Source organism: Ochlerotatus camptorhynchus, unplaced genomic scaffold (genome assembly GCF_037179485.1).
Source record: "Ochlerotatus camptorhynchus isolate MF236.1 unplaced genomic scaffold, CSIRO-AGI_Acam_v1.1 ptg000036l, whole genome shotgun sequence".
NCBI classification, from domain to species: domain Eukaryota; kingdom Metazoa; phylum Arthropoda; class Insecta; order Diptera; family Culicidae; genus Ochlerotatus; species Ochlerotatus camptorhynchus.
This window is the reverse complement of record NW_027040527.1, coordinates 1,498,713-1,512,002: the sequence shown is the minus strand read 5'-3', so window position 1 is coordinate 1,512,002 and position 13,290 is coordinate 1,498,713. Positions and strand designations below refer to the sequence as shown.

General features: G+C 38.9%; 1 protein-coding gene across 1 annotated transcript in view; it reads right to left on the bottom strand.

Moving 5' to 3' along the window:
* The window catches only part of LOC135710207 (collagen alpha-1(IV) chain-like), a 31,495-nt gene extending 18,414 nt beyond the window's left edge, over nt 1-13,081 (bottom strand). Inside the window, exon 1 of the mRNA XM_065232729.1 lies at nt 12,178-13,081. Coding sequence (XP_065088801.1) covers nt 12,178-12,197 — 20 coding nt within the window. The 5' untranslated portion in view covers nt 12,198-13,081. The remainder of the gene's footprint in view (nt 1-12,177) is intronic.
* Nucleotides 13,082-13,290: the final 209 nt, after the last annotated feature.

Sequence of the window (13,290 nt, the reverse complement as noted above, 5' to 3'; positions counted from 1 at the left end):
AAAACCTATTAGTCTGAGTTTTCCTGGCTTACCTGAAGTGATTAAACTAACTGTTAACGTAGATTCCGCTCGCCTTGTGAGATTCACATTCTTTGAAATTTCAAAGAATGGACCTTCGTGTGTTCATACCTGATGGTAGATTTTTTTTAAGGAATCACAATTGTTGGGAAAACTGGGTTCACATCAACAAAAGTACGTATTTTTATGGAAATTTAGATTTCTTGATCAGCCAAGTTGGATTTTGGCTCCGTCCTTTGAAAAACAGGCTTGGATTTTATAGAATAGACCTTTGTGAGTTCATACGTGATGGTAGAAGCCAGGTTGGATTTCGGTTCGTTCGTTTGAAATTTGTGCTTTGATTTTATAGAATGGAACTTGCTTAATCCATGCATGAAGGACAAACCTGGTTAATATTCACAAAAGTAGGTATTTTCATAGAAATTTGATTTTTCTGTTTTGCCGAACTGAATGTTGGCTCCTACCTTTGAAAAATAGGCTTGTATTTTATAGAATAGACCTGGCTGAATCCATACGTAATGGTTGAATTTCTCATTTTTTGAGAAAACCGAGTTCACAAGTTCAGAGAAACTTTGATTTTCTGTTCTGCCAAGCTGAATTTCGGCTCCGATCTTTGAAAATAAACTTGGATTTTATAGAATGGACCTTGCTGAATCCATACACTGAGGAAACTGTCCCTTCAATTTTCATAAGCTGCATCGTATGAACACATAAAAATACGAGCTCCATCCAATTTCATAGGTATCTTATGAATTCATACTCCATCTATAGCATATATAGTTTTATACAATAAACGGTGTATGAAAAAAAAATGAATTTCATAAACCCATCGTATGAATTGCTTTTACGCAAAATATGTCAAAAATTCATTAGACGATCGTATGAAAAGTACTAGGTCAGTGTAAATAACAACAAAAACAACAAAGATGGCAGATCCAGTTATGCGACGTAGCACAAGACTTCGTAAATCTGTAAGTAGTAATTTATTATAGAATCAAAGCAGTAATTTATGTTTTAAAATCTTTAGTTTTACATTTCCAGATTAGCTTCTGCTGCTTCTGGTTTTACATTGTACATAACTGCACCGTTGCACCAGCTGACCTGGAAGACCCATTGCATGAAAATCGAACGCCAACGGAACTAGTTTTTCGATTCCATCGAACTTTGTTCAGTATTCTCAGCTGCTTCGTCTGATGTACACCAAAAGATCAAAGCATCATGATCAAAATCTAAACCAGAAAACGTTTTTAAAAAATTGTAAGTAAATGTTATAAAATACTAATTCAAATACGAGTCAATATCAACTAAGAAAATAAAAAAAAATCTCGTTTATTTCAATCAAAACTAAATGACGAAAAGTAAACGTAGTGTTCCATGATATCCATAATTAGTTTGGATTCAAATTCATAGTTGTATACGAGAAAATCATACGATAGCAGTATGAATCAATTTGACAGTTCTTCATAGTCCGATCGTATGGAATTCAACCTAAAATCTTGTCGCAAAAAATCATACGATATTACTATGGAATTTGATGGAATAACAATCTCAGTGTACGTCAGGGTTGAATTTTTGAGAAAATCAAATTTAAATTCACAAAAATATGTATTGTGATGGAAGCTTGCGTTTCCTGTTCAGCATAGTTGGGTGTTTGCTCCGTTTTTTGAAAAATAGGCTAAGATTTAATAGAATAGACCTTTCTGAATCTAAACGTGATGGTACATTTTTTAAAGCATGCACAATTTTTAAGAAAACTGGGTTTAAATTCTCAAAAGTAGGTATATTCATAGAAATTTGGGTTTCCTGTTCAGTCAAGATGAATTTCAGCTCCTTCCTTTGAACATAGGCGTGAATTTTAAAGAATTTCTGAATCCATACGTATTTTCGTAGGTTTATAAATGTTATAGAATGGAACTTGCTGAATCCATACGTGAAGGACAAACCTGGTTAATATTCACAAAAGTACGTATTTTCATAGAAATTAGATTTTTCTGTTCTGCCGAACTAAATTTTAGCTCATATCTTTGAAAAATAGGCTTGTATTTTATAGAATGGACCTTTCTGAATTCATATGTGAAGGTTGAACCGGGTTTGTAATTCGAAAAGTATTTTTTATTTTTAGAAATTGGGTTTCCTTTTCAGCTAAGTTGGATTTTGATACTGTCCGTTGAAAGTTATGCTTGGATTTTATAGAATGGACCTTGCTGAATTCATACGAGATGATTATTTTTTAAGCATATACAAAGCCAGGTTTAAATGGACAAAAGTACGTATTTTTATTAAAGTTTGGTTTTTATGTTTAGCCAATATTGATTTTGACTCCTTCCTTTGAATATTAGGCTTGAATTTTGTTGAGTATACCTTCCTGAATCCATACGTTAGATTTTTTGAAGCACGCATAATTGTTGAGGAAATTAAACCCAAATTCACACAGTTGGTATTTTTGGTTTTATTTGAATAAGAAAGAACTATCGAAAACAGAACGTTTTTTTTTTTCGATAAGAACTATTACGTTTGTGGTGTTTTGCTTGATAGTTTACCAGGAATTTTTAAAAATCCAAAATTAGTTGCTTTGTTCCTATTCATCTACATTATTGCCAATGTTCTTCCTTGAAAGGATACAAAAACTTATGCTTGTAATGTCTTGTTGATAACCCGAGTGTTACACATAATAAAGTCAATATGTGTGGCTCCTGTTACACATTAGTGTCAAAAATTACGGCTTCAAAGAAGTATAAGGCTAAAGCGAAGGCTAAGAAGTTCGAAAAATACGGTTGAGATGTTATGTAAAACGAATTTTGAATGTTTTTTTTGATTCCCCCCCCCCCCTCTCCCCCCCTCTCGGTAGACAGTTCCGTTAGAGTACGGCAGTATGAAAATTGAATAGAAGTTGAAAAGGAACGAAGGGCCATTAATGCGACAGTACAAAGTCAAACGCACATTTCTATACCTAATTCGTACAATGTACGATTAGATTTGAAGTATTTCTTCTAAGCCCCACGTTAACTAGTACTGTCACATTAATGGCCCTTCACTCATTTTCAACTTCTATTCAATTTCCATACTGCTGTACTCTAACTGAACTATCTAACTACCCTCTTCTAATACCATTTGCTAGCTAATAAATTATCACACTAAAGTATCATGTTAGACAGCATTTCCAACCAACTCTGAAAATCGCAAAATCGCGTATGAAGTAACATAAAACACTTTGTATGTATTTTTTATATTTTTTTTTGCAGAACAGTTGAAAAAGAAATCCTTGAAAATACATATTAATACATTTTGAATTCCCGTTTTTCTCAAAAACTTAACGTTTTACATAAAACCTGAGTACATGTTTGAATTCAGTGAGACAAAACCAATGCATTTGGCCGCAGTGCGCAAACAAATTTTCGATTTTGCCTACTAGTGTGTTATTGAACAACTTTGTTGGATGTTGCAAATTTTTAGCAATTCATCCAAGAAAGTAACAGTTTAATAAAACTCCACAAGAATGTTCAAATTATGGCTCCTTGGAAAATCGCTTTGCATTTTAAAATTGCGATATCCCGTGATGGATGATTTTAATTTTCACAGAAAATACGTAGGATGACCAACTCTGTCGAAGGACATTCTTTGTTGGTAATAACGGTCACGGGAACACCGTGGCGAAACTTTCACACCCTCTCCTCGAAGTGAAAGCATTAATCTCATTTGGCCTATAAAATCGAAATACTTTTCCTCTTACAGGCTTGAAAGCAATTCGAATAAGAAGACAATGGCCAACCGTGAAGAAGGGTGAAATCTTGCCGAGAAGCGTGCAATTTAGCTTGTCACACCAAAACGATCGATAAACGCTGATTACCTGATTGGTAAATAACCCCGAACGATAATGTTGAGCAATAATTACGCTCTGGTCAACAGCATTATAATAGCAAGTATTTACCTGCGCTAAGTATTGATGTGTCAAAATAAAGTCCCCCCCAATACCGTAGAACCCCGTTAGTTTGAATAGCTAAAATCGCAATTATTCGGTGATCATATAGAATGTATTTAACTTATACCTCTACACTGGTTTGTAACGCCATTGGGCTCCTCAAATTCTTAACGAGCGCCGTATCATTGCGATTTTAGATATTCAAACTAACGGGGTTATACGGTAATGCTGTGGGGATGGTGAACCCAAACGGCGCACGGCAGTCTCGAATTTCGCCCACCGTGCACATCGCATAAAAATACGGCCTCTCCGGTCGGTGAATGGTCAACAACATTGCACTGGAAAAGACAATGAATTGCTCCTTGGTGGGAAAGATTGATGTGCCTGTCAGATAATTTTTGCTTTTTTTTTTGTTTTACCTCAGATGTAAAATTTTCATGTCGATTGGAAGGATAGCTTTGAGGACTGCTGATCAAATGAACCACTACACGAAACGAAAATTTATTATTTAATTCATGTGTTTCACTTATACATTTTTGCCAAAACATCAGCCTTATACATTTCATAAAACAAACTACATAGGTCCTAATGCATAAACGGTACACACTACGAAAAAGTCATGTAAATTTCGGTACCCTGAGACCGACACATGTAAGTGGCCGTTTTGGTATAAGAATCAGTTACAAGAAACGTAAAAATCATTTCAATCAAACGTTCTCTTCGTCGACTTGCTTATGTTTCGGTTTCCCCCTTTATTTAACGGCGGTCTCTGTTCCGCAATCTAATGCCAATCACCGACGGACATCGATTGCCATCCATTAATGGAAATCGAATGTGCAGGGCTGCAGCTTCCATATAGGATATCGCACACATTCAAACATACATGGCCCAGGACCAACGGCTTTACTTCCCTTCCGAAGGGAGACGTGACCAGAGATTTTTATGCCTCAGAACAATCCCACCGACCTCGGCTGGGATTGAGCCCAGACCCATTGGGGTGAGAAAGCAGTCACGGTTACCATTACACCACCGGCGCCCAGCTATGTTTCGGTTTCAGAATACTCAATTTTACATGAAATGTTTTTTTTTACGTTCCATATGATTTACGTCCAATATGGATTACGTCTTCCGTTAAAGTACAGTCAAGATTCCTACAGTGCGGTCAATAGGAACCACACAGTAGGAACCGGCATTGACGAATACACGTAGCATATGGGATTAGAGCTTATTGTACGGCAATTTGAAGAGATAACTTCCAGATGTCTTTGGAGAAATTGTTAAGCAGATAGTAGGCCACCTTCAAAAAACAGTAAGTTTCCGGTAGGACACAAGTCTGGTCCTGTGGAAGATGCGGAATATTCGTAAAAGTGGTCAATTCATAACACTGATCCTAGAGCTCCATGTTTTTTTTTCAAATTCCTACCGTGCGCGATCAACCACTTTTACGGATGTTCCGGATCTTTTAGTAGACCATCCTGTGGTCCTCAGTACACATTTTCAGGACACAACTCCGAATTTATTGTGATAAGACGTCTATGAGTGGTTTCGAAAAATCCACGGAGCTCTAGGATCAGTTTCATGAATTGACCACATTTGCGGATGTTCCGGATCTTCCACATGACCAGACTTGTCTGCTACCGGAAACTGACTCTTCCAAAAGGTGGCCAACTATCTGCTTAACAACTTCTCTTAAGACATCAGGAAGTTATCTCTTCAAATTGCCGTACAATCAGTGTTTGGTCCCAATTAGCTCAAATCCCATATATGCTACGTGCATTCGTTAATGCCGGATCGACCGTACTATTGGAATCCAGTGGCATTAGTACTATAAGAATCCGGCAAAAACGAATCCGCACTATAGGAATCTTGACTGTAGTTATTTCTAAGTGTGTATGTGTAACGGTTTAGACATTTCATTTGACAATTTTTTTTTCCTTTGGTTTGTTTTTTCCGTCGATCTTGTTTTCCGTGCTGAGCACCAATGCTACCGACGTGCCAGGAAGGCAGCTCCCACACCTGGACCCTACCTATCGACCCATTAACTCATAAACCGGGGACCAACGGCTTTACTTCCCATCCGAAGGAAGGCGTGATCAGAGATGTTATGCCTCAGAACATCCCGGCGGCGCCGACTGGGATTGAACCCAGGCCTGCTGGGGTGAGAGGTTCATTTGACACATGATCTTCATTAACTTTTTTGCAAGGCGTCTGCTGCTCTGTTGACTTATACATTTTATGAATAATCAACAATAGATATTTGCCAAAGGTATAAGACGATTTCTATCCAAGTAGATTGTCTACGATTGGGATAAATTCTCCGAAGTAGTGAAACATCATGTTTCAAACATGTCCAAGCAGATTCATAGATAAATAAAATGATCAAGGTTTTCTAAATCGTGCTTGAGTTCAAATTTTTTGCTTTGCTGTAATGTGATGAGTGCGCGCTTTATAGATAGAGAGAAGATTGATGAGGATTTTGAAGATTTCCTGCAAAAAGGTGGAGAGCGATGTGAGTAGATGAATTTAGATGCAAGAGATATAAAAGGATTTTTTGTAGATTGTTACGCTAGCATGAGATTTTTCAACCATCTAAAATTGGGATTTAGATGTGTCGCACCCCTCGGGCATAACATCTCTGATCACGCCAGCAAAGCCGTTGGTCCCCGGTTCATGAGTTGATGGGTTGATAGGTAGGGTCCAGGTGTTCAGCACGGAAAACAAGATCGACGGAAAACAAATCAAAGAATGAAAAAGAGACTGGCCTCTTCCCCGGGGCTTCCATGATTTTTGTCACCCTTGTCAGATGGCAGGGTCGCTTATGACATGGCCTGAAATATGAAAATTTGGATATACTGCACGACTAGTTCATGTTAACTGCAAGCAAGCACTGCACTGGAATCCAGCAGGACATCGCCGCAGAGGCAGACCCAGAGGCTCGTGGCGGCAGAGCCTAAACAGTGCAATTAGGAACGTTGACCGAAATTTGACTTGAGCACAGGTCAAGGCCAAAGCTAGTAATCGCCCAGGATGGAAATCTTTCACAAAGGCCCTTTGCACCCCTGGTGGTGCGCATGATCGTTAAGTTAAGTAAGTAAGTTCATAATAAAATAAGAGATTGACCTCTCCCTTGGGGGCTCCGGAAACTGTTCCAGGACCATGGGATAGCCTTTCCCTAATAAACTACTACCATAAACGAACTGTATCCCGGATGGGTAAACTATCCCACAAATGGTTTGGATGATACCCCGAACACGTCGTTAGCTCTCTTGTATGGTTATTTTTATTAGGGTTGTCACTCTTTTCAGTTGATATGGTATCTAATGACATGTCCATGACATTCTGAACATTTTGAAATGTCGCATTAATAGTTTATGTTGCAATCGGGGGTTTCTGGAACTTCTTCGGGGGTTTCTGGAACATCTTCCGGAATCATTGCGTTGCCATTGCCATTCTGCTTAGTTGGTATGGTCTCTTAAGCATAGTCACTTCCCCAGGGCTTCCGGAATCTGTTTCAGGGTCATCGGGTAGCCTTTGTCACTTTTGTCATTTGACATGGTCTCTAATGATATAACCATGAAATTCTGAAATTTGGATATGCCACATGACTAGTTTTTGTTAAAATTAGGGATTGACCACTCCCCCGAGGCGTCCGGATCCTGTTCCAGGGTTATCGGTGGCCTGTGTCACTCTTGTCAGTTGGCATGGCCTCTAATGACACGTTCACGACACGTCAAAATTTTGACATACCACATGACTAGATTTTGTTGCAATCAGAAATTGGCCACTTCCCTGGGGGTTTCTGGAACCTGTTGCGGGGTAATTGCGTTGCCATTGTCATTCTGCTTAGCTGGTATGGACTCTAAAGAATAGTCTATGGAATTCTGAAAATTTTGAAATGTCGCACGACTGATTTCTGATGCAATAAGTGACTGGCCATTTCCCCGGGGCATCCGGAATCTGTTCCAGGCCATCGGTTGGCATTTGTCACGCTTGTCAGTTCACATGGTCTCTAATTACATGTCCAATGACATTCCGAAAAAAATTATATGATGATCTGATTTAAAATCAGGGTTTGACCACTCCCCGCGGCTTCCGGAACCTGCTGTTGGGACAATGAGTAGTCCATTCCAAAATTTATGTAGGCCATATTTTAGTTTTTATCTAAACCATACAATTTTGCAGAACATTGTTTGGTTCTATCTTATGGTCCCGGCCCATGTGTGTTGAATGGGTGCGATATCCTACGCAGGTGTGGAAGCTGCCTTCCTGCACATTCGATTGCCGTCAATGGATGGCAATCGATGTCCGTCGGTGATTGGTACTAGATTGCGGAACAGAGACCGACGTTAAATAAAGGAAAGAAGTAGGTTCTATCTTATTGTCTGACCTTCGCAATAAGCTTGGGTACCCGGGTACTGTCACCCTTTTACGAGTGGAAAAATCGTCACGCACATAAGGGTTAAAAACCATGAAGTTTGATATGTACCACAAAGGGTTTTGTTTTTTGTTGAGAATTGGCCACTTCCCCGGGGGCACCGAAACATTCCCGGAAATGTAAGTGTGGCCGTGGACTGTCAATAAGGCCATTACCGGCCAAGTTTTGAAAAAACCTTCAAGTTTAATATGTCGCTTCTTCTTCTTCCTCTTCGCATTTCAAGCATATTGCATATCGCATATTAGCTTATTGCCTGCTCTCAACTTAGTGTTCTAGATGCACTTCCACAGTTATTAATTGAGAGCTTTCGATGCCTGTACCATTTTTGCATTGGTATAATTGTGTGGCAAGTCCAATCGTACTTCTATGCCCAGGGAAGTCGAGAAATTTTCCAACCCGAAAAATTCCTAGACCGGACCGGGAATCGAACGTAGCCACCTCCAGCATGGTCTTGCTTTGTAGCTGCGCCTTTACCGACTGAGCTAAGGGAGGCCCCGACGGGTATTGATTCTTGTTGATAATTAGCCACTTCCCCGGGGGAACCTGCACTTTTCAGCTTGGTTGCCTTCGTTCGTGGTCTTCCACATGGATTGTTAGAGGATCTTCCATCAAATCATGAGATTCCTATGGCGATGGAATTTCATTCATCATCTGGTTCAGAAGCAGTAGGCTGCCAATCTATTTCGGATCGTGGTCGTCTAATGACGAATCAGAAAAATCGGAAGATTTTATACAAGCAGAATTCTTCGAAGGATACGATGAACGATGTTCCAGATCGGTATTTATTATCTTATTAATTCATGGTAGACAAGACTGAGAACATCCTATCTTCTTTCAGGAGCCTTCGAGTTACGATCAATCGGCAAAATTTCATGACAACACTCGTTTCAAAGACATAATGTTTATGGCACTGAATTATTACATAAGACACAAGCTTACCGAAGGAGGTTTGGAAGACTTTATGAAATGTTGAATGTTTTCACGATAGGCAAAACTTTTCCTGAAAGCTTTATCACTTTTACTAATGCTTTGCCAGCTCCGAAAGGGGTTATTTTTTGTGTGAATTGTCATGATGGGTATGTCGTCTTCTTGTTCAATAACGACAGCACACTAACAACCTATTTTATTTTAAGATATGAAGCTACTCCACAACCTGAACCTCTATGCCCTGTGGAAAACTGTGGACTTTTTGGTTACTTTTCCCATAGAGCAGCAAATCAGATATTCTTTTTTGAAATACTCCAAAGAAATAGCTGAATACGAGACACCGGTTATTACTGAAGAAATTCGAGATGTAAGCCGTTTATGATTTAAACAATCTTTTTTTTCAACAATCATTCGAAAATTTTCTCATTTCTTACTATTTATACGCAGATGCCTCTAATGATCACTGAGAAACAGAAAATAGTGAATAAACTTATATTATGGAATCATTAATACATATTGTATGTATTGATAGTAATTAAAACTGACTTTGTTATAATTCTGATATGATGAGAAACTTCGCACAAACCTCTTTTCACTTATATATCAAAATATAACACACGTTGATATAAATATCAACCATTGATATAATTGTGTTATAATTTTGTTATGTCCTTCTGATCGGGTAGGCTTGCAAAGGTTAAGCTTCACCGAAGACACAAAACGTCTAAATATTGAAATAAAATTACTAGCACATTTCTTTTTTAAATTTGTCGTTGGCCCTCTAAAAACCATATTTTGCTTCAAACTGTTTTATTTTAATTGTTTCGTGTTAAAAAAGAAATCAAAGAAACTCCAAAAGCTTCTTGAGACGCACGTTTTGAAAAACCTCTTTTTATAATGAACTTATATTTTAAAAAAATAATAAAGCCACGTAACAAGATATCTCTCTTTATTTTTTTCGTATAATATACTTCAAATTGTGCTCTTTCAAATGCTGGCTATAAAAACAGTGTGTGTATTTTCCCCATGCTGAGCAATTAACATGCATATTTTACACAGAAAATCGTTCATTTTGCGAGATATTTAAGAGAAATAAATTTATTTCTTCGAAAAAAAAATAGTTCAAAGAGTTCTAAAAGTTTCTTAAAGATGGTGTTCACGATAAATTAGGAAACAAAAGATTTCGAGCTAAAGAACGGAATTTTTCAGGTACACCCTTATTCATTTCTGTGAAACTGCTCTAAAATATGAACGTTAAGAGATAGAAAAATGATTCTATCTTAAAGTTTGTTGAAATTAACTCAGCTACAACTTTGCTCAACAAAATATACACTCAATCTAGGTCGATAAAATCTGCAACAGCCGATTACCTCGGCATTTACTTTTGCTGATATGTCTACAAAATGTATGTTCGTTAGCTGAGATCTCAACAAAAATCTAATTTGTTAACTGAATCTAAACGAACCCAGGCAATTTTTGTAATCTCAATTATTCCCCCAAACGATTTTTTTCTTTGGCATTTATGCATTAGGGTTACCCAATATAACACTTTGTCTGGTAGCCAAATGATAGCGAAGGATTTTTTTCCTTGATTTGTTTTCCGTTGATCTAGTTTTCCGTGCTGAGCACCAATGCTACCGACGCCAGGGAGGCAGCGCCCACACCTGGACCCTACCTATCGACCCATCAACTCATGGAACCGGCGACCAACGGCTTTACTTCCCTGACCCTTTACTAGAAATGTTATGCCTCAGAACATTCCGGCGGCGCCTACTGGGATTGAACCCAGGCCTGTTGGGGTGAGAGGCAATCACGCTTACAACTACACCAAGGATGCAAAAAAAAAAAATCGCGGTGGCAACTCTGAAAAACTTTATTTAGAGGTAGCCCCAATGAGAATGAGCTGAACAAATCATTGCAACAAAGCATTAAGAAAAAAAAAATGTCACGGCCTGCTAGATGCATAATTTTTTCATTACATTTTATTCAACTATCAGAAATCAGGATTTTTTAGGAGCATGATGTCGATCAATCATCAAAAATGGGTATCGAAATAAGACCTATCGTTAATTCAATACAGCTTACAAATCGGAAATTTTATGATCAACAACATTGCTCGAAAGAGTATACGCCTATTGATGATCGTTATTTAGTTAATCCTGATTTTTTTGAGAAAGAATAGTAATATGTTTGCTTATTTCCTTTAAAATCTTTAAATATTTACAAAAATGGTCAATACATATTATTTATTCGGAAATGCAATCAAGCAAATATTTTTCAATAGAGCTTTTCTATGAGTTATTCAGATTTTAGATGCTCATAAATATCAGTGTTAGGCGGGTGAGCCCTCGGGTTTCTAAACAAAGTGTTATTTTGGGCTGCCCTAATAAGCATGCTGAATCTAGATGTGCCTAAATCTTAGTTAAGGCATACATCGAATTTTATTTAATATACAATTTAAAGGATTTTCGCAAAGAACTCGGCTATATTTTTGAGGTATAGACAAAGAGTCAACATCCACAAATACAACTTTGTTCAGCTAATCATAGGAGATGGGCATCCATTCCAAAAGGGTTAAAGTAATTTGCGTAAAATATTGTTTAAATGCTTCCAAAATCAACTGTTTCCCATTTGAATCAAAACGGTGTGGCGTTTGCATTTGTTCACCTTTCTGCTGATGGCTGCCTCAATGTAATCCGACCCAAGGAAAAACCCACAATTCTGTTAATTCGTCCAATTATACCAACAGCACTTGCAAATGCAAAGTCCATACGTGAAACCAAATTCCGCTTTGTTACGATTCCAACCTTACCAGCCACATTCACATGGCGCATTGCATTCTAAGTTTGTAATAAAATAACTCCAAAAGAATTCTCACCATTTCACTGGGGTGCCCATGGTAGCGGCCGCCCCGCGGAAGCCCTAGGCCAAGGGCTCACTCCGGGTGCTCCTAGCAGCAAATCGTAGCCAGCTTTAGGCTGCTGTCGTCAGCGGTAATTCGAACTCCCGAACTAGCCGTCACAGATTTTTTTTTATGCTGCTGCTAAACACTTTGCACTCGCTCGACTCGGCTGGACTTGCGACAATATTCCCTGCTTCCCCGCGTCACTCTCTCAAATCACCAACGACTTTATGATGATTCCAGCACTAATTGATCTTCAACGTATTTTTCTGCTGCAACTGCAATCTGCCGTCGTCGTCGTCGGAGTAGTCGTTGCCGTCGTTTGGGGTCACTATTCTACAATTGGATCTTCGCTATTTTTAAATCGCTTCAACAATATTTAAGAAAACAAATGTCAACACCGTAACACCCCGGATTTGGAATTCTCGGCTCGTGTTTTCCGCAGCCTCCCCCCAGAAAAAGAAGAGAAAGCTTGACGAAACACTAATTTAGGAACTTCACTAATAATTTATTCTTTTCCTTTCGTTTCACGGTTTTCCCGCCAGCGCCGGCGATTTTCGTGATTTTTCTTATTCTCTAATTTCACGCTCCTTTTTTTCTCTCGTTTCCCTCTTTTCCCACTGTGGATTTCGTTGGTTGGAAGGTAGGTCGGTCCAGCAGTGATCTCGCCAAGGCAAGTGAAAAGGTTGACTGTTCTTCTCAGGAGGTTTTCTTAATGCTTTGCCCCGCGCGACTGTAATGGGCTGGTGCCTAGTGAGCAGCAGAAGATAGCAGGGTCTCTTGTGCTCTCTGTGTGTTCTTACTCGCTCTTTTCCGTCTCGTCGAGTCGGCTCTACGACGCGGCCACTTTCGATCTAGCGCGTCCGATCGTTCACAGCTTACTGACTCGATCTTGGAAATTTTAATATTCCCGTACGTTGGTCGATCTTCGGGACTCCGGTCGGGTTCCGGAACGAGCGACCCGAAGAATTACCCGCGCAAGGAGTCGCGATCGGCTGGGGGTGCTCGAATAGTCATTTGAATTTCATGTTTTTCGCAACGACACGTGCCGATTGCAATGATATTTAACCAAAATTGGAAAACGGATCA